This window comes from Phyllostomus discolor, chromosome 5 (genome assembly GCF_004126475.2).
Source record: "Phyllostomus discolor isolate MPI-MPIP mPhyDis1 chromosome 5, mPhyDis1.pri.v3, whole genome shotgun sequence".
Classification (NCBI taxonomy): Eukaryota; Metazoa; Chordata; class Mammalia; order Chiroptera; family Phyllostomidae; genus Phyllostomus; species Phyllostomus discolor.
Window position 1 is genome coordinate 20,084,064 of NC_040907.2, and position 21,311 is coordinate 20,105,374.

General features: G+C 58.5%; 1 protein-coding gene across 1 annotated transcript; it reads left to right on the forward strand.

Moving 5' to 3' along the window:
• The first annotated feature begins 2,704 nt into the window (after positions 1–2,704).
• On the forward strand, positions 2,705–20,636 carry SERINC2 (serine incorporator 2). Its single transcript, XM_028512124.2, has 10 exons — positions 2,705–2,845; positions 11,029–11,190; positions 11,974–12,164; positions 12,604–12,683; positions 13,154–13,291; positions 14,443–14,612; positions 16,273–16,363; positions 16,683–16,812; positions 18,923–19,129; positions 20,061–20,636. Exons 1-10 carry the CDS (start codon positions 2,807–2,809, stop codon positions 20,194–20,196), a joined length of 1,344 nt encoding a protein of 447 aa, XP_028367925.1. The 5' UTR covers positions 2,705–2,806; the 3' UTR covers positions 20,197–20,636.
• The last annotated feature ends 675 nt before the right edge of the window (positions 20,637–21,311 follow it).

The window sequence follows — 21,311 nt, forward strand, 5'->3', positions numbered from 1 at the left end:
AACAGATTAAATAAAGAACCCTTGGAGTGACTGGCCTAAGAAGCCAGAGCCTGCTTCCTTTGGGCCCTGGAGAGCTGAGCCTCTGTAAGGGCTGGGCAATAGGCACCGGGGTATGGACCAAGGGGCCCCTGCATGTTGCTCTCACCGGATGTAGTTTGCAAGGCGATGCACGGCTGGAAGAACCGCAGTGAGTCTCGACCCTCAGTGAGGCTCAGAGAGGCTGGGTGACTTTCCGGGAACACACAGTCACTGATGGCGATCTTGCCTTTGGAGGGGTGAGAGGCAGCGATTGCGGCCCCAGGCGGGAGGTTCAAGTCTGGGAGGAAGGCTGCTCAGGACACAGGGAAATGACCCTTCTTTGCCTAGCACCTCACTTCATCTCCTCAAAGGTCCCCTGACATACCCAGAGCAAAAATGATTATCTCCATTTTCCAGATGAGAAACATGAGGCTGAAAGAGGGTGAGCCGCCGGGACAAGGCCACACAGTGAGTATCCGCGGAGCAGGCCTGCCCCTGCACGTGGGGCGACACAAGGTGGGGGATGTGAGAGTCTCTGTCACCTCGTCCTGGGCAGGGTGGGGCCAGGACAGTGGCAGTCCGTCACCCTGCCCTGGAGAGTTCCCACCTGAAACCAGAGAGGGCTGTCTTCTCTGCACTTGAGCCAGTCCCTCGCCCGTGTCACATAACTGCCTACTCCTTAGGATGCGCTGGCGGTGCTCACGGCTGCTCTGCGAGGGTGAGCAGGATAACCACCCCGGGCCAGGGGAGGGGGCGGAGGCACAAGGAGGTGAAGTGGCCCGAGGTCACCGGAGGCTGTGACGGAACAGGAGTCTCTGGTGCTGCCCTGCTTCGGTCTCGGGCGCTTTCTACTTGACCAGCTCATGGGAAAGGGAGGGGCTGAGGGACGGAAAATTCGGCCCTTAGGACAGAAGTGTCAGAAGGAGTTGACTCTGGGGCGAGGCTGTGAGGAGCCTGCTTGGTGGCATTCCGGGCACAGGAGACTGCTAGGTGGGAGGAGACCTTGCATGGGCTGTTTCTGGGTCGGTCAGTCCGGCAGGATGAGGAGACTGGGCTTAAGGTAAAAGTTCAGATGTTCACTTACTCAGCAAGCGTGTACTGCCTCAGTGTCAGAGGTGAACCCGACAGACCCGGGCGGCTCAGAGCCTCCGAAGGGCCTCGGACCAGGGAAGGGCCGCACGTGCCACTGGACAGAAAAAGAGGTGGACTGGCTATTGTCACCTCCGCTTTCCAAGCCAGGCAGCGAGATGTCGGGGACAGGCCTCGGGTGTGAGATCCAGGTGGCTGGGGGTCTTCTAGCTCTGGCTGTCTGAGCAGTGTGGCCTTGAGCAACCACACGACGACAACAGCAGCCTCACGGGCAGTGTTCCCCCGGCGCTCCGCTGGCGCACGGCCATGCCGCTTCACTTCCTGGGGCCCCAGTTTCCTCGCCTGTAACCCGGAGTCAGATGGGCAATGAGCCTGCTTTCAGGGCTACCGCGGGGTGGAGTGGGACCGTGTCGGAGAAAGAGTTCGGTACGTGGTGCAGCTTTGTGGTAACTTGCATTCCTCGTGAGGCCACCCCTGCGGCTCATGTTGCGGAAACGTGGGGCAGTGGGAGGAATGCGCATTCCTCACAGGGCCAGATAGAGTTTTGGAGGTGGCGCCGGTGGTTCTCGTCACCGGGAAGGTACCGGATATGTGAGCAAGGCTTCAGAGGGCAGACACGGGGATGAGGAGGAAAAGAACTTTCCGGGAGAAGGACATCACGTGGGCACAGGCTGGGGGAGCAGAGGCGTGGGGAGCACTTGCGGGCAAGTCCTGGCACAGCTGATGGTTAAACCTGGCGTCCCCTGGGTCTTCAGTCCTGGGGCCATCTGTGCAGAGTCCAGATTTCCTTTCCTAACATATCTCGTGTGGAGTCCAGCGAGGAGAGGGCTGCAGGGCCAGCCTTGAGTCATTACCGCACGAGTTTCTGGGTCCCTGCCACCTGTCCCTTCGGGGCTGGATGGTCTGCCAGGAATGTGACCCACTCGCCCTTTCTGACCTTCTTAGCTGGGGGCCAGGGTTTGGGCGTCCTGCGGAGGGCTAGCCACTGAACAGGGTGGCCTGGGGCGCATGTGCGACCCGCGGCTTCCAGGAGTCAGCAGAGCTTGCTGTACAGGTGGGCGGAGGGGAGGGCAGCTGGAAGTGTGCAAGGCCAAGGGTCTTAGATGAAACCGGAACGGCGGGGAGCTCACATTTGTCAAGCATCTGCTCTGTGTTGTAACGGCCCTGTGACAGGTATCCTAACTTTACAGATGGAGAACCGGGCTCAGAGAGGTGAAGTGACTTTGTTTCTCCATCCAATCATTTATCTTCCGACTCCGATGCATTGGGCAGAGGCTCTGCGCCAAGTGCGGAGGAGTCAGGGGTGACCACCTCTCGGCCTCTGACCCCTGCAGGGGGGACAGTGTTGTGAGTTCACACTGTGGCCTCGTGAGGCTCGAACCCAGGTCCCAAACCTTCACTTGGGACCAGGACACGAGCCCCCGACAGAATCTGGTTCGGTAGCGCGGCTCGCACAGCCGCTCCACCCACTTTCCCCGCAGGTCCCGCCCAGTGCACCTGACCTAGGTAAGTCTCTGGAGGCCCCAAGCGCCGCCGGAAAACGGTGAGCGGCTTTGGCAGGTGGGGCGGGGCCGGGGCGGGGCCATGGGGCGGGGGCGGGGCCAGGCCGGGACTCCCGAAGTCCGACCGGATCCCGCGGCCCGCACCCCTCCACCGCGCCCCACGCCCCGCGCCCCGCGCCCGAGCCGCCGCCGCCGTCATGGGGGCCTGCCTGGGCGCCTGCTCCGTGCTCAGCTGCGTGAGTCCCCACCCGCACCCGCCGCGCTCCGCCTGCTCACTTTCGTCCTGTCTTCTTCCTCCAGTTTCTTCGTTTTCCTTCCTCCAAACTAGTCTTTGTGGACCCGCACCCTGCCTCCGCGCCCCTCGATTCCCCCACTCTCACCCCCAACCCCAGCCCTTGGCCGCAGGCGCCGGGGACAGCTGCTGTCCCAGGCTCCGGTTACCGCGGGGGAGGGTTTGGGGAATGCCGGGGCGGGGGAGGGGAGTGCCCTCTGCGGGCGCTCCTCCCAGGAACTGGGGAGACTGAGGCCCAAAGCCCGGGGTGGGCGTTGTGGCCCCACCGCGCGCAACTTCGAGACGTCCTCGAAGTGCGCGTTTTCTGGTCCCTCTCCCAGACGCTCTTTGTGTGCGTGGCCTGTCTGGTCCCTGGACCTCCCTGTCGCGGGTCCTTCTCTGTCCCTGTCTCTGGCAATCTCTCCGTCAGTCTGTCTGCCCCATCCCGTCTGCCTCAGTTTGTCCATTTGTATTCGCTTGATATCTGTCTCTGTCCGTTCATTTGTCTGGCTGTCTTTGTCCCTCCGTAGCTTCTCCATCTGTCATTGTCCACAGTTCGGTGTCTGTCCATTTGTCCGCCCGTCCCATCGGTCTCTTTGCGTCCTGGTCTCTGCCTCATCCCATTGGCTAACTCCTGGGCGCTTCTCCAGACCCTTCCCTTCTGGGCCCCTGGCCGAAATGGGCAGTGCGGAGTGGGGAGTGGGGAGTGGGGAGGAAGCCCCTGCCCGCCTCCCTAAAACGCCCCTGAGTGAGTTCTGTTAGGGTTGCCGCCGCCACCTGGGCCAGTTCAGGGTTGGAAGGCCCGAGAGTTGAGGGAGGTTGGGGGCTGTGGAGGAGGGAGTACCTGGTCGCCAGGCTCGGGGCCCGGTGGGCAGTCAGTCTCCGTTTTGGGGCCACAGCCAGCATAGGGGCGGAGCTTCAGCCAGACCCCAGATGAGAGGCCCCTTCTTTTCCTTTTCCCCTCATTAAATCCGAGGCTCATTCAGGCAGCCCCTCCCCCTCTGCCCCACACAAAGAGGAGCGGAGAGGAAGAGGGGGGTCTGTGGCCGCCGAGTCTTAGAACTTGCTTTCCTTTGTGTGTGTTAGGATGGGGGGTGGGTAGGGGCGAGAGCTGGGGGATGTAGAGATTTACTTCACAGCCATTTCTTGAGAATGATATGTGAACAGAGAGGCTGCAGACTGGGTCTCTGGACAGTCCCTTGTCCTCTCTGGCCCTCTGTTTCCCCATCTGTGAAGTGTGTGTGTGTGTGTGTGTGTGTGTGTGCTCATGTGGAGGAGAAATCAAGAGCTGGTCCCTGAGATGCCTCCCTGTCCAGTGAAGTGAAGGTTTGGGCTGGGTCTCTGGCCAGGAAGAATTTGCTTCCTGGTTGGGGAGGGAGAGTTTCCCTGGAGTGGACCAGATAGCCATCTGGCTGGGCTGGCCTGGGGGCAGGGGCGTTGAGGGGAGGCCCGTCCATGCCCTGTGCCTCTGTCTCCCCACCTGCCTCCGTCATGCTGCTGTTGGGAAGATTAAAAAGTGCCCCGCCCAAATAATGGCACGCTCTCTAAATGGGAGCTATGGTTATTATCATCTTGGAAATGTGGGTGGAGAATTTCCTCTGGAGCCAAGTGCTTCTGACTCATCGAATCTTACCGTGCTGAGGCCAGAAGGCACCTGACAGGCCTGTCGCAAACCTCAGTTCACGGAGGAGGAGATTGAAGTACAGAGAGGGCAGCCGACCACCGAAGGGTGCACAGCGACAGGACGGAGCACTGCAGTCAGGGTTAAAATCCGATTTGTAACCCACGCTTCTTCCCCCACCCCAGGTGCCTGGGAGAGAGGGCTGGCCCTGGGAAGAACAGGGTTTCACTTAGCGACTGTCTGCTGTCGGCCAGCGACCTCCTTTCAGTGGCCTCGGACATTTCCTGTGCTCTTCCCACACACCAGGCACTGTGCTGAGCTCCTCACACCTGCGGTCCCCTCAGCCCTGTGAGGTGGTTATCCCATTCGACAAGTGGCATTGCCAACGGAGGCCACCGCTCATGGCATCCTCTCTGTGTGCCCCGCGCCCACTGCCCAGAGCTGTCCAGGGGCGGCACAGGCCCAGCACCGCAGCAAGTGCTTTATATGTATCTCTGCACCTAAACCTTCCAAGGACCCCAGTGAGGCAGTTCATACTGTGCCCATTCCACAGACGAGGAAGCTAGATCCAAGGAACTGGGACCAGGGGAAAGTCAGATTCTAGACTTCTCATTGTGTGTGCTGGCCGGTATTTATTCCCTCTGACAGTGCCACTCGTTGCAATTGATGCCATCAGGGCTGTGTTTGTTAGCCATCCATTTTCATATCTATCGTGGTTCTTGAAATATACTATGAGATCCTTGAAGAAAAAAAGTTAAAATAGTAAATTTTACGTTATGTCTATTCTGCCACACACCGGACACCCATCACAACCTGTTTCGATGGAGGTTTGCCAGACAGGAGGGGAGCTCCGGTACGGGGTTTTCAGGCGTCCTTAGTGGGGTGGGGGGAGACTTTTGTACCCTTCCAGCAGGAGGCATTTGCACCGGCATTTGTACTGGGCCGAAGGTGAGTCCTGGCCTGGACGAGGTAAGATGGATGGGCCCCACAGCGAGTGGGAATCACCAGGCAAGCCGGCACACGGCACAGCAGATGGTGAGCAAATATGTGTTTAGTGAGGCCTGCCCTGTGTACCGGAGTGTGGAAGACCTTTGGGTCAGACTGGCTGGACTCAGGTCCTGGCTTGGCCTCCTCTCAGCTCCAGGACGTGGGCGGGCACTTCCTCCCCCCTTGTTTGTAAAATGGAGAGAACAATGGCACCTGCCTCTCAGCACATGGTGGGGATCCAGTGGGACCGAGACGAACATGCCAACGTCGTTAGCGTGAAGCTGGCACACAGCAGCCGCTCTGCGACACCTCCGCGTGGTAGATTTCTCTAGAGGACGTTTAAGGAAGCAGTGAAGCCCGTGCAACCAAGGCTGCGGAAGTCCAGCCTGGGCTCTGAACCACTTTCCTGCTCTGCCCAGGAGCCCATGTGATGAATGGAGAGACCGAGTCCCACGGAGGAGAAAGGAGACTTGTCTGAGGTCACATTGCACCTTGGTGGCAGAGCCAAGACTCTAGGCCCTCTCTCCATTCTTAGCGAAAAAGTAACTGTGCTGGAGTCGTTTGGGGCCGAGTTCTCCTCCCTGCGTTTTGTGCGGGTCTGGGCTGGCCCGGCCAATGACGATGGGGCAGTTCTCAAAGTCTCCGCAGTGCACTCCGCCCTGGCTGGGACCCGATTTTTGTTTAATTATGGCAAAATAGACATAACCTAAAATTTGCTACTTTGCCTTTTTTTTTAGTCTTCAAGGAGCTTGTGATTTTAAGAAGCAGGATATATATGAAAACAGATATCTGACAAAAATCCAGCCTAGTGACATCAGTCTCAGTGAGTGGCACTGTCAGAAGGGGCAGATATTATCGGCTAGGGCACACAGGGAGAATTCTGGAATCTGACCCCCTCCTCGGTGTCAGTTCTCTGGGTTACCGAAAACAAGCCCTGGCTCCCGCCCCCCCCCCCACACCCCACCCAGTTCCCAAACACACCTCGCCCCACTGCCTTGATCTGTCCTCCATCCTGCGGCCCAGTGATATTTCCAAAATGCAAATCGGATGTTGTACCTCTTCAGCAGCGCTCCCCCCTCGCCTTCGGGAGGAAACTCAGACTCCTCGGCCTGGCCTGTGGGGGCCCTGGGCCTCACTCTTCCAGTTACTTTTATTGCTACCCGGAAAATACAAGGTTCCTCTCAGCTTTGCTTGCATTGTTCCCTTTGTAGGAATACCCTTCCCTTCCTCACTTGGCTCACTCACTAGTCTTCCTTCGAAAGCTCTCTGCCCCCTCCTTTTATTCTTTTGCTGTAGTAAAACGCACATAACCCAAAGGGCGCCGTTGTCAGCGCCATGAGCGCGCAGCTTGGGAGCCTCAGGTGCACGGCGCGCTGCCGTGCAGCCCTCGCGGCCTTCCCCTCCAGCACCTTCTCACCTCCCCCCGAAGCGAGACTCCCGACGCTTTAAGTAAGGATTCCTCCTTCCCGCCCTGGTAACCGCCTCTCCACTTTCTGTCTTATGAGTCTGACGGCTCTAGGTACCTCACGTAAGTGGAGTCACACGGTATTTATATTTTTGCGATTGGCTTATTTGACTTAGCATAATGCCCTCAAGGTTCGTCCATGTTGTAGCAGGTTGTGAGAATTTTGTTCCTTGTTAAGGCTGAATAATATTCCATTGTATGTATCTACCGCATCCAGCGCCCAGTGGACACTTGGCTTGCTTCCACCGTTCGGTTTTTGTGAATCGTGCTGCTGTGAACATGGGGCACGGATATCTGTCCGACGAGTCCCCGCCTTCGGTTCTCTTGAGTGTGACCCAGGAATGGAGGGCCAGTTCGTTTTAGACAAAACAGCTTTAAACTGTGGCCCCAGCCCTCAGCTGCCTACCCCACCCACCCAGTGCCCCAGAAGTGGTTCTATGTCCCTGGCTCTGGCAACAACGAGGAGAGGGGGAATGACTCAGTGACAGCCTGTTTCCACCATACCAAACCAAGCATGGCTCCAGAGCTGTCTTCCTTGGCTTGGAAGGTAGTGAGCTCCCTGTCGTTGACAGTAGGCAAGCAGCGGAGGAGAGCTGGCTAGCTGCCTTACTGGTGATCCTGCATTAGAGAGAGGCCGGACTGGTTGAGACCAAGCAGCCTTGCAGCTGGAAGACTCTAAGACCCAGAGCTTCCTCAGTTCTCAGTTCTCCATTCAGAGAGTCTGGCTGGTGCTAAGGCTAGCATTGTTCTGGTGCTTTTGCATTGCTGCCTTTCCCCTGAGTGCGTTTGGTGGGGGAAGTGTTACATTCGGCCGCAGCCTTGCACGTAGCATCGTAAGCATTAGTCTAGGTTGCTCTGCAGCCTGGTGACCTTCATCTTTCCCGCCTCTGTGACATCCATGGAGTACATGGGCCACCACTGGTCCCTGGGCATTTCGGGCATCCGCAGATTCTTGAGATTCTAATAAGCTCCTAACATCTAGAGCTTTGTGTCTATCTTACTGTTTCTTCCTTAATTGAACACTTTTATTTTTAAATAATAAAACCAACTGTATTGGGGTGTAATTTCATTACATTGAGTTACGTGCACCCACTTAAGTGTTACTCCCCTCTCTGCTCCATTTAGCAGACGTGTCCCTCTTAGGGAGCACCACAGTGCATTGCTGGGCATCTGTTTCCAGTTTCCCCCTTTTATTTTCCTGGTGTGAACAGTGCCGCAGTGGCCTCGGGGTGTACCGGCGTGCCCGCGTCTGCCCTTCCTCCCACCGCCGGTACTTCTGTGGGAAGAGGCTCTTGGAGGAGCCGCTCCAGACAGAGGTGGAGGACTGTCAGGGTGCGTGAGTGCTCCTAGGCGGCTCCGGAAGCAGCTGGGAGCTGCCGTGTGTTCTCCTCTGGACCTGGTCTGTCTGGCTACTGGCTGGGCCCTTGCAAATCTGGAGGTTTCGGGTGTCAGGAACACCTGGATTTTGATCTCTAAAAAGCAGAGTGCATTGAAAGGCCAGGCTCCCTGACTGCAGCAGGGCATTTTTCTTGCATCTCAAATGTCCTCAGTTGAAATAGTAACAAGCCGGAGCTGGGCCCTGCCCCGGGCACGTGGGCAGCTGGCTCCTGAGGTCAGCGCCCGTCCACCTCCCTTGGTTTTCTCTGGCGTCGGCGGTGCTGTTTTCCTGACTGGAATCTTTTAAAATCAAACCAGACCGTTCAGTTAAATCAGGGCATTAGTGAGCCCTTGGTGCAGGTAGACCTGAGCTGAATCCCAGCTCCTCGGCTTCCTTCCCGTGTGACCTCGGTCACGTTACCTCTGAGCCTCAGTTTCCCCATCTGTAAATGGGAGGTTCCAACGCCCTTGCACCCTAGTGTCGGCGAGGCTCTGTGTAGCTAGGGTGCTCACCACGGTGCCTGGGACCGAGCAGCTGTCACCCAGGGAAGCTGTCACTCGCGGTCATGACTGGGCTCTCAGCACCGCTGTCCCCTTGCTGTGTGGTGAGTTTTGTAACCTCTCCGATCTCAGTTTCCTCATCTGTAAAGTGGGAACTGAGAGCCAGCCCTGTCTGATAACCGGAATGCTCTGCGCGGTTTATAAAACTCTTTCATGGCATTTGCTTGTGTCCTCACCTCCAAACAGTGGCCGTGACAGGAGCCAGGGCTCAGGGTGGGGGCTGCAAGGTGCTGGGTGGGTGAACCGTTACCATTTGGCCCATGAGGGAGGATTTCTTTTTGCAAACATTTCATGTAGCATTCATGTCCTTGGTGTTGCAGCTGAGAGCTGGTGAGAAGGAGCAGTTGCAGGGGCCTTCCCACTCGGGGGGCGGGAGGGGGGAACAGGAAGGCGGAGGGATACCTCTCAAGCAGAGTGTGTGTGCCTTACGCCTTGTGACCAGCCCAGAGAGCAGGGTGCTGGGTCTCAGAAGGGCAAGGTCCCCTTTCAGCCCATTTTCCACAAACCTGATGGTTCAGCATAAGGCTGTTCCGGTCCGTCCTGGCTTCAAACCGCTGAGCGGTTCTCCCTGCTGTTCGGGTGAACACTGGGGTTTAGCGCGTGGCTGCCAGGTCCTGCCAGCCTGGCTGCCCTCGCCCCTCACTGCTCGCTGCCTGTCGTGAAGCTTTAGCCACAAGGTCCTTCTTTTCATTCCTGCCTGCCCCAGAGCCACCTCAGGCTCTGTCCCCTCTGTCCGGGGCCCTCTTTCTTCGCCTCGGTCAGGAGAGTGCATCCTCGTCCTTCAGCGCTCAGCTAAACTGTCACTTCTTCATGGAAGTGACGCCACCCCCAACCTAAACAAGGCCCCCACATCAGCCACTCCTGGCAGCACACAGGTTCTCTTCCTAGCACTTACCGTGACGGGTGTGATGCTTTGTTAGTGTCGCTCCTGCCCTAGGAGACTCCCCGAGGGCGGGGCTTGTGCCTTTCTAGACTCTTTGCTGTCTAGGCTCCTAAATACCTGGGTGAGGAGTTGGCGCTGTTTGTGGGAAGGTAAACAGTTTAGCAGGTGTAACTGGAAGTGGGCCCTTTTCCTCAAAGGCTGGGCTGGTGACCCAGCTCCCAGAGAGGTGAGGCTCTTGTCGGGGTGCCGGCTATGGATGCTGTGGCATCCCCAGCCCCTGAATGGTGTCCGTCAGCCCCAGGCTGGGAAGGGGCAGCTGCCAGCTTGGGCAGCGGAGCCCGGACAGGGAAAGGGTTAGACCGCCACCACCGCAGTCCCAAACCAGTCCAGGCCCAGAGCGGGAAACCCCAGCTGCTCACAATTCTTTATTTCATTCATTCATTCATTGCACAGGTGTTCATCGTGCACTTTCCTGCTCTTTCCCGAGGCCTTAACACGTGTCTGGTGCTACACCAAACACTTTAGATAGTCACTGAGCCCCTACTCTGTGCTGGACACTGTTCCGATTTCTGGGAATACCCCAGTGAGCAGAAGAGACAAAAATCCCTCCTTGGGGGGCGCTTACCTGCCAGAAACAGGAGGCAGACACACACAAGTAAAATGTGAATCTTAACAGATGGTAGTCAGGTAAGTTCTGTGGAGAAAAACGAAGCGAGGAAGGGAAAGGGAGCAGAGGAGGTGACCAGTTAAAACTTCTATTTCATTCTCACAACTGCCGTGTGGGAAGTAGGTCCCCTTCTGCTTCCTGTTTTGTAGAAGAGGAAACTGAGGTTCAGAGAGGTTGACTGCGCTGTGAAAGCTCACACAGCTAATCAGTGATGGAGTTAGCCTTCTGGATTTCTAAACATTTATTTTTATTTTTTTACTGCTCTGATTCCCTGTAAGTGACCAACGGTGTGGCCCAACCCTTTCTCTCTGGAGCCACGGTGACGCCCGAGATAGGTCCAGGTCTGAATCTGGGTTCTTCTCCTGCTGGCTGCATGACCGCGTGTGACCCAGCTTCTTCCCAGCTTGGTTTCCTCAGCCTCCCCCTCAGGCTGGAGCGTTAAGCGGGATCACACTTGCCTGCTGCCGGACAGGCGGGCTTGGTGCACATCTGGAGGCGTCGCATGGGCATCGGTGGGTGCTGTGAGCCTGGGCGAGGATGGGGAAAGGAGGCAGAGAGTAAGGGTGCTGTCCCTGCCCTCCCCACAGGCGTCCTGCCTCTGCGGCTCTGCCCCCTGCATCCTGTGTGGCTGCTGCCCCTCCAGCCGCAACTCCACCGTCAGCCGCCTCATCTTCACATTCTTCCTCTTCCTGGGCGTGCTGGTGTCCATCATCATGCTGAGTCCCGGCGTGGAGAGTCAGCTCCACAAGGTGCGTAGCCCAGCGGTGGGGGTAGGGTGTGCTGGGGGAGCAGCCCGTGGGACCTGGCCTCTGGTGAAGGCTCCGCTGCTGGGGGGCCCAGGCTTGGGGGCCCAGTGGGTCAAGAAGAGGTGGGTGGGAGGGTTCCCGTGCGTTTCTTCACACGGGAAGGAGGGTTTGAGCCTCACATGGGATTCCTGGTTCCTGTAAGCCATGGTCCCCTTGGAAAATCACGTTAACCATTACTGCCCTAAGACACTGGCCCGGGCAAGCTCTCCCCTCTTTAATGCCCACGCCCAGTGTGGGGGGTCACAGATGGCCCAGCAGAGATCCGGTGGAACACTGAGGCCAGGGGCTGTGACATTTTAGGGTGCATGAAGGTATGGGTCCCCTGGGGGGGGCGGTGTGGAAATGCAGAGTCTCAGACCTGCCTTAGAGACTGGTTCTGTAGGAGAGGGGCCTCAGAGTCTTGGTTTTCCCCAGAGTCTCAGGGGCTTCTGGTGTAGGTGTGGGGTGGAGGGCCCTTTGGGAAATCATGCGTTAGACACTGCCATGCATTCCTGGGGCCGTGGGCGTGATGACAAGGGACTAGACCAATAGTGACAAGATGTAACTGGACCGGCTGTCTGCTCAGGGGGTGAGGAGGGCACCCCTAGGACTTCAGCCCCAGAAGTGGGAGGCCGGCTCCGTCCAGCCCCAGGCCCTGCTGGGGAGCCTCCCTCCGGGCAGGCCTGGGCAGCATCGGGCCTCCGGGGGTGGGGCGGGGCCATCAAGCTGCTGTGTCTGTCTCCGCAGCTGCCCTGGGCGTGTGAGGAGGGGGCCCGGACCCCCCTCGTCCGGCTGAGCCACATCGACTGCAGCTCCCTGCTGGGCCAGCGCGCTGTCTACCGCATGTGCTTCGCCACAGCAGCCTTCTTCTTCCTCTTCACGCTGCTCATGCTCTTCGTGCGCAGCAGCCGCGACCCCAGGGCCGCCATCCAGAACGGGTGAGGGCGGCCGCCTGCCTCCGGCCCTCCCGCAGCGGTGTCTCATCCGCCCCCTGCCGGTTCTCAGACACCTCCAGATCCTCCCCTCACACTCAGGAGGCAGGAAGGCGCAGCACGGCGGTCAGCTCCTTTAGCTTTTTCCAATTCCCAGATGAGGAAGTAAAGCTCAGAAAGGGCAACAACAAGCCATGGCCACACAGCATTTAGGGACACAGTAGGGGCCAGAACCCTGGTGACCACCCTTGGCCTTACTAGGTCCTTCCCTCTGCCCTTTGGGGCTTTTTCTAAGGCCGGGACAGACTTCCTGTGCCGAGCAGACCATCAGAAAAGTCCCTCTTTGCCTCTCCCAGTTCTTGCTCTTTGCGGGGTGAGGTTCTCGGGGTCGGGCCTGTCCCTCCAGCCCTGCTCAGCTCCCGCCTGTCCTCACCCTGCCCCACAGGTTTTGGTTCTTTAAGTTCCTGATCTTTGTGGGCATCACCGTTGGCGCCTTCTACATCCCCGACGGCTCCTTCTCCAACAGTAGGTGGTCTTGGGGGGGAGGGCTGGAGGCTGCCAGGAGGCATGTGGGCTTCCTGAGGGAGGAGAACTGGTGGGGGCTGCCCTTGGCCCCTGGACCCAGACCCCAGGCTGTTGACTGGGTCCTCAGTGCCGAGTCAGGACACGGTGCTCTGGTGCTTGGCCGTATGGCCTTTGGGCAACTTCGGGGTGGGGAGGGGCTCGAGGGGACCTGCTTCTCCCCTGAGCCATTCCCTGCCACACTCTGTCTCGGTGCAGGGCTAGGGGCTCTCTGAGAGCAAGGACTTTGCTTTTTCTCGGTCCCGGTGCAGGGCGTGGCACACACGAACACTGATTGGTCGATGTGTGTGGGAGGGGCCTGCCCCGGGAATCCCAGGGAGCCTGGTGGGTCTGGAGCCCTGGAGCTCAGGCTTTGCCCCATGGCCGGACCAGCTCGCCTCTCTCCCCTTCTCTCCCCCTCTCTCCCCGTCCAGTCTGGTTCTACTTCGGCGTCGTGGGCTCCTTCATCTTCATCCTCATCCAGCTGACGCTGCTCATCGACTTTGCGCACTCCTGGAACCAGCACTGGCTGGGCAATGCCGAGGAGCGCGACTCCCGCGCCTGGTATGCAGGTCAGTGCCGCCGCCGGCCTCGGGCGGGCCTGAGCTACTGGAGGAATCGGGGATCTTTGAATCTTTTTTAAAAAATATTTTATTTATTTATTCTTAGAGACTGGAAGGGAGGGAGAAAGAGAGAGAAACATCAATGTGTGGCTGCCTCTCATGTGGCCCCCACTGGGGACTTGGCCCACAGCCCAGGCATGTGCCCTGACTGGGAGTCGAACCTGCAATGCCTTGGTTCGCAGCCCGCGCTCAATCCACTGAGCTACGCCAGCCAGGGCTGATCTTTGAATCTTGATGAAATCCTGGAGCACATCTCAAGCAGCCCCCGCCTCAGTGCAGACATTGAACCGGGAGGGAGGGGGTGGGTGTGAGCAGGGGCAGCTGATTCCGGGGTGACTTCTGGGGGTCAGAGGAGAGAGAAACTGGAGAGGCCTCGGAGGAGTCTGGTTCAGCAGTTCCTGCAGAATATGCCCTGCACAGCCAGCCTAGACCAAACTTCAAATGACGCTTGGTCATTGAAACCCCAGTGGCAGCACTGGCTGGTGTGGCTCAGTGGATTGAGCACCAGCCTGGGGAGCTAAAGGTCAACAGTTTGATTCCCAGTCAGGGCATACGCCTGGGTTATGGGCCAGGCCCCCAGTAGGGGGCGTGCAAGAGGCAACCGATGTTTCTCACACACTGATGTTGCTCTCCCTCTCTTTCTCCCTTCCCCCTCTCTAAGAATAAAAAAAATATTAGAAAAGAGTTACCTCTGTAATCTGAAAGGAAAGAAACGCCACTGGCAGAAAGGGGCCCTGCCCAATTCTCTCTCCCTTCTTCTCGGTCCTGCAAAAAGAAAGGCTCACCGAGGCGCCGGTTGGTTTTCCCGCCTCCGGACGGTCTCCGACAGCAGACCACCACCCCTCCAGTTCAGTTTGGGCTGTTTTGTTTTCATGGCTTTTATTTGCACAGTTACTCTATTTATGAAGAGTGAATCATTTTAGTTCCGGATGGGGCAAAAACTCGCAAAGGTGTCGGTGGGTAATGCAAGTTCAGGAGACACGGGTGTCACTCCTTGGACGACAAAGCTGAGGCTCAAGACAGGGTTGCCCGACAAGCGCCCCGGAGGGAGCGGGTGTCCCTGTGCCTCCTGACCGCCCCGCTTGCCGCCCTCCTGCCAGGCCTCTTCTCCTTCACCCTGCTCTTCTACTCGCTGTCTATCGCGGCCGTGACCCTGCTCTTCATTTACTACACCCAGCCCGGCGCCTGCTCCGAGGGCAAGGCCTTCATCAGCCTCAACCTCACCCTCTGTGTCTGCGTCTCCATCATCTCCGTCCTGCCCAAGGTCCAGGTGAGCTCCCGGTCTCTGCAGGGCCTGGAACCAGGCCCGCTGGGGTGGGCGGACGTCCTGCGGGAACCTGGAGTCCCGGGGCAGAGCTGCTGGTCACAGAGGCTTTGCTGAGGGTGTGGACTCCCCCATCAGCCTCCCCGGGGTGCAGCCTTGGCTCTCACGTCCACATGCGAGGTGGCTTGGGGGGAAGGGCTTCAATCCCTTTGTGCCTCTCTCTTCCGGGATGTAAAATGGGGATCATAACACCTGCTGTGTGGACTTGCTCTCAGGATTGAGATCATATTTGTGAACACCCAGAACAGTGCCTGTCCTATCCATACCCACCAGACATTGGCTATTGTTATCCTTATTGTTATTTTTATGCAAATTGGGAGAATGTTAGGGAGGGTCACTGAGCAATGATTCCTAGACACCTGAAGAGGTGGCGTTAGGCAGTGTAATTCCACAGTTTCCACTTGCAGACTGTCTGGGGTTCCCAAGTAATTGTTTTCTTCAGAAAGAAAGCCTTCAGATCAGTGGTTCTTTTCAGTTCGGGATCTCAGCCCACCAGGGGTTTCAAAGGCAGCTTAGGAAGTCTTTGGGGGGGGTCTTTAGCAGAAAGTTTTGGAACCTTCTGTCTGCTCAGAGCCTTCATTTCCCATCAAGAAAGTTGGAGTCCAGAGAGGGTGATGCCTCCGTTTCAGGTCACACAGCAATCAGTATTCGTGCAGCAAGTACCTCGTGAGCACTTACTGCATGCCGAGCGCCCTTTCCGATATTGGGGATACAGCTGTGAGGAAGAGGAGGAAGAGTAAGCATACCAGCTACCAGTTAATAGCCTCTGTCGTGTCGTGTGGTCCTCGCACCGTCATTGGCCCCACTTTACCGACAAGGAGACGGAGGCTTAGGGGAGGAAGGAGACTTGCCCAAGGTCACACGGCTGTAGGGGTGGGGGGAGCCAGGACCGAACCCAGGCAGACTGGCTCCAGAGCCTGGGCCGTTGCAGAGTTTAGATCCGTATTTTCAAGTGTGCGTGTGGCGAAGGGTGGGGGAGAATAATCAGTAGACCAGGCAGAGGAAGGCAGAGGAAGGTGGCTTGGGATGAGTGTTGTGCGGGAAACAAAGAGGGGGTGGGTTCGAAGGCAGGCGGCACCGGGGCTGCCCTGGGCAGGGTTTTCAGGGCCTTGTGGGGGTCCTGTTTGCGCTGAGGCCTGAAAGCCAAAGAGGGGCTGCCCGTGCAGAGATATGGGATGGAGCGTGTCAGGCAGAGGGCGCGGTGAGAACAAGGGCCCCGAGGTGGGAGAGGGTGCAGCACATTCCACAGACGGCAGGGAGACCACTGAGGCCGGGTGTTGTCAGCAGGGAGGAGCACAGGTGGGTGGGGGTCAGGTGGAGATGAAGGTGGGACAAGTCAGGGAGGGCTTTAGTTCAGAGGGTGGAGGGGTGCCCCCCTTGCAGGGTTCTCAGCAGAGAAGCAAGGGGGTGACCTGTTAGGAGAAAGAATTAGGACTCCACCTCTGGGTAGGCGAGGTGGACAGTGGGTGGCCTGGGTGGTGCGTCTTCCCAAAGGCTGCGGCATGCCTGGCCCTAGGGAGGTGGGGGCTTCTGAGGTCCCCTCACTGGCTGAGTGGGGGTGTCCCCGAGCCTGGCAGGGCTCCTACTGAGGGACTGCTCTCACCAGGAAGCCCAGCCCAACTCGGGCCTGCTGCAGGCCTCCGCTGTCACGCTCTACACCATGTTCGTCACCTGGCTGGCCCTGTCCAACGTCCCTGGTGAGTACGGGCCCGGGCTTGAGGAGGCCTGGCCTTGTTCTTGGGCTAGAACAGCCCTCTAGGGGGCTGGGGGCCTCACCGGTGACGGGGACACCCCAGCCCAGCCCACGCTGAGGCTTAGTCTGTCAGGGATGCGGGAGGACCCCGTCTGTCTCTGGAGCTGTGTCTCATTGTGTCTGCCGAACACTATCTGTTGCTGGGACTGGGGTGGTGGGCTGTGTGTCTGTCCGCCTGTCCATTCGGGCTGGCCCTCCTCGGGGCTAACTGGCCCTCAGACCTGGCCCGCGTGGCCTGACGGTGACTGTGCTCCTATCCCCAGACCAGAAATGCAACCCCCACTTTGACAATGGGACGGCCCTGACAGGCCCCGAGGGCTACGTGACCCAGTGGTGGGATGCGCCAAGCATCGTGGGTCTCATCGTCTTCATCCTGTGCACCTTATTCATCAGGTATGCGGGGGTCTGGCTGCTGGGGACCCAGAGCTGGGGGTGAGGGGAGGATGCGGGAGCCCAGACACCAGGCTGGAAGCAGCGTGCCCAGCCCTTGTGTTGTGCTGGAGGGGAAAGGAAGCCCCTCAGAGGACGCAGTGTGACTGGGTGGCCGGGGCAGGGCGGAGCCCTGCCTGCTGACCCAGGGCCCTTTCCTGCACACTGGGCTGCTGCTATATGCCTCAGCTCAGTTGGGTGCCAGCAGTCGTGGGGTCAGGGACAGAGCTGGACTGGGGCCAGTGGGTCCAGGCTCTGTCACTCACCTGCTGTGCGGCCTTGGGCTAAGTGGCTTCACCTTTCTGAGCTTCAGTTTCCTCCTTAGTAAAAGGAGGATGATAACCTCCAATGTCCAAGGTGGCTGGAACCCCACGATCTCACCCGAGAGAGAGCCGCTCATTGTTAAGATCACGTGACAACTTGTTTTCAAGGGGCATCTCAGCAAGTGCCTATCGGCGTGAACTCTGGAACCTGGCTGCCTGCGCATGAACCCGGCACTGCCACTTACTAGCCGAGTGACCTTGTAAAAGCCACTTAACTTTCCTGTGCCTCAGTTTCCTTGTCTGTAAAATAGGGATAAAAATAGCACCTACTTCATTGGATTGTTGTAGGGTTATGGGTGAGTTAGAATGTGGTAGAAGGGACTTAGAGAGAGCTTGACGAGTAGCAGGCACCAAATAAGTTGTCTGCTGTTATTGCAAATCACTGTGAACCTCTGCACGGCTGGGTGGGAGCGGCTGTTTTGTGAGCGTCGCTCCGTGGAACTCTCCGGTGCCGCTCTGTTTATCCCGAATCGGGCAGACGCCGCGCTGCCTCCCCGGGGCCCAGCCCTTCTCCAGGGCTGCTTCCGCTGTCTGCCCCTCGCTCCCCGGAGGGCGCCTCTGCCCAGCTCCTCCAGGGGCACCACCCCCGCCTCCAGGCCCGGGGCTGGAACGTTCTGAGGCTGTTTCACGTTTTGTTTTGTTTGGGTCTTTTTAAGAACATTTTCTCCAAGTCAAGTCTGGGCAGTTTACAAACATCTTTGGCCTTCGTCTCCTCATTTGATTCCATTTTCAGTCTGGAAAGGCCCCATCACCTGGATCCCAGCAGGAAATGAGGCTCAGTGTTGAGGGGCCACTGTCTGAGGCTGCGAGCACCCAGTGGCCATGGGCTGGAGCATGCCGTCCCGCCCCAGCCCCTGCCCCCCCAGGCTTCCTGAGCTTCCTGATGCTTCTCATACTCACACCTCTCTGGCCTGAGGTCACCGGCCAGCACCTCTGGGAGCCTGGCGGGGGCGGGGGTGGGGGTGGGGGCCTGTGCGTTCCTAGCTCTTAAAACACAGCAGGCAAAGGAGCATGAGCAACTTTCACCCAGTGAGATCGCCCAGGTGTGAGCTCACACGTACACAGTTTTTTGGTGAGTGGGGTCAACTGCAGCTCAGCAAGTTTGACCTTCAAATTGTATGTGTGCCTCAGACTGTTAACTGTTCCCAACGTCAGACCTCATTATAGAAGAGCAGTGACTGAAAAGTCATTACTCTTATTCTTTTAAAAATTATAGACACGGAGGGGAGGTAACTGGTAAAACAACTTACCTAAAACTAATAAAAGGAAAACAAACTTAACAGCAAACGAGTAGTGTTAATTATTAACATTATTAATAATTGTAGTACCTGGCATGGTGCTTTGCAGTCCTGGCAAATGAACAACCAGAGTAACAGTGGTGGTTTATTTATTTATTTGTACTCGGTACCAGGCACCGTGCTAGGGACTTTACATCATTATTCCGTTAGTCTTCCCAGCAGCCCTGTAAGGGAGGAGCTCTTGTACCTGGTTTGCAGAGACAAGGAATCAGAGGCTCGGAGAGGTTGCATGTCGTGCCCAAGTTCATAACGGGAGCAGGGGTAGAGCTGAGCACCAAAGCAGTTCGTTAGCTCCTGGGCACAGGACCAGCCACCGGGTCACGGGTCCCCAGGGCTCTGGACCGTTGTGCCCACTGTTGTCACCTCCAGGGCCTGGCTCAGGAGGCCCCCTGGCGCTGCATGCCTCCCGTCTCGGAGGCTACAGCCCTGACTGTCCCCCTCCCCCCCCCGCAGTGTTCGCTCCTCGGACCACTGGCAGGTGAACAGCCTGATGCGGACTGAGGAGTGCCCGCCTATAGCAGAGGCCACGCAGCAGCAGGAGGAGGCGGGCCGGGCCTATGACAATGAGCAGGACGGCGTCACCTACAGCTACTCCTTCTTCCACTTCTGCCTGGTGCTGGCCTCCCTGCACACCATGATGACGCTCACCAACTGGTACAGGTGCGTGCAGCCTGGCTGGGCAGGTGCCTTGGCGGGGGGCAGGGGGGCGCACATCTCCTCTCTTCTGGCTCCTCACTGGGGTTTTCCTGATGCCCACTCACGGCTTGGGCATGGAGGAGCCTATCTAGGACCCTCCGTGGCACCTGCCCCATGCATGACCCGGTTTCCTTGCCAGTGACAGCTCAGCTCCTGGCACCTTCAGAAGTTCCAGAAGAGTGGGGATCACAGGAGGTGGGGCTGGGCCTGTGCAGGGCAGACCGGGTTTGCAGAGCAGGCGTGGCGATGTGGCTTGTGGGGTTAGCTCTGGGATTCATGGTTGGCGGGTTAGGATCAGGGTGCAGAGGTCAGAGTCAAAGCCACAGGGCTAAGAATAGGAATAATGAAGCCAAGAGTTGGAATTGGGCCAGATATAAAGTCACAAATTTGATCACGTAATTAAAATTGGGGTTAGGAGGCCAGAAAGCCAGGATTGAAATGGCCAAGTCAAGGGGCTAAGAACAAGGCCAGGGGCCAGGACTGGGGTCACAGGGTTAAGGGTCAGAATTGAGGTCAGATATCAAAACTGTAGTCCTAAGATCAAGGGTCAGAAACGGGGTTAGAGCGTTGAGGGTCAGAGTCCAGATCAGAGGTCAGGTGTAAGGCCGAGAGCCCTAGGGTTCCAAAGTCAGGGACCAGAGTCAGGTCACAATAGTAGAGTCAAGGACTGAGGTCAAGGTTGGAACTGAGGTCAGGCAGGGTCAGGTCTGTGGTACAAGGTCAAGAGTTATGTTTAGAGTCTTAAGGTCAAGTGTCAAAACCACCAGAGACGGGGACTGGAGTTACAGGATGAGAACCAAAGTTGAAGTCGGGGTCACGGCTGGACCATAAAGTCAGGGCCAGGGCGGAGGTCAGGTTGGGGGACCGGGCTCACCGGGACGGTGGTTCGTTCCAGACCCGGCGAGGCGCGGAGGATGATCAGCACCTGGACGGCCGTGTGGGTGAAGATCTGTGCCAGCTGGGCCGGGCTGCTCCTCTACCTGTGGACCCTGGTCGCCCCCCTCCTCCTGCCCAACCGTGACTTCAGCTGAGACGGCGGCCCCTGCCGCCTGCCCACCTGGTGCCTCGGGGACCGGGGACAGTCGGCCGGGCTGCCCCGCCCCGTCCCGCCCACCGCCAGCACTTGCGCTTCAGCTGGGCGCCACCTTCTTAGTGCCTTCAGGGGTGGGAGCCTCAGGCCCATGCCCGAGCCTCACCCTCTGCTGCCCCCAGACTGCGGGGCTTCCTCTTCCTTCCCTTTGCCCCCGTCACCTACCTACGCTCACCTTCTTGGGGGACAAGGCCCCTTGTTCCCGGCGCCCCAGGAGAGGGACCCGAAGGAGATGCTTCAGGAGCACTCCCCGCAGCGGACGCCCAGCTCCGGGCACTGGCGTTCCGACCACGTCCCCAGAGCGCCCCTCGCCTTCCTCGAGTCCGTGCCTTACAGAGTCTCTGAGACTTTGCCCAATAAAGAAGCCGCAGCGTGTGCCTCACGTCCTCTGCCCCTCACCCTCAGTGCGGTCCCTGCCGACGTGGGGCCGGTGTGGCGGCTGGCTGGGGACGGAATGTCAGGGCTGAGGGGCCAGACCACCAGGGGCCTCGAGGGCCAGGCAGAGAGGCCTGGGCTGTGTCCTCTGGGTCCTGGGGGCCTGGGGACGGGGACTATAGAGCCCGTAGAGGAAGGGGGGGGTCTCTGAATAAAGAGACTCAAGGGGTCGGGAAAGGGGGACCTGGATCCGTGGCCACGTGAACGGCGGGGAGGCCGGAGCCAGAGCGGAGCGGGGGGGGCCGCGTCTTCAGAGCCATCTTCCCAGCGTCTGCCCTGAGGTCCTGCCCACCTCCGACTTGCCTCCAGGGTCCTGCCTAGGAGCTTGTCACCGTTCTCCTCTTCTTCCCGTCACAGACATTAGTGCCTGCTCTGGGCCAGGTGCCTTGGGGAAAGGGGGAGAGCCAGCTGGGGAGGGGCCAAGTTGGCCTGGATCCACCTGCGAGGCCGAGGTGGGGGTTGGGGGTGCTCCGGTGGGGCTCTGGCAAGTGCCCCCTGCCCCTGGGCCCTGGCTCCCCATTCGTCAGATGGGAAAAATGTCACCCCTCCCAGAGTGCCATGGGCTCAGAGGAAGCAGCTTCCCCATCTCTGAAGGGACACAGCGATGTGGGGGTGGGGGGC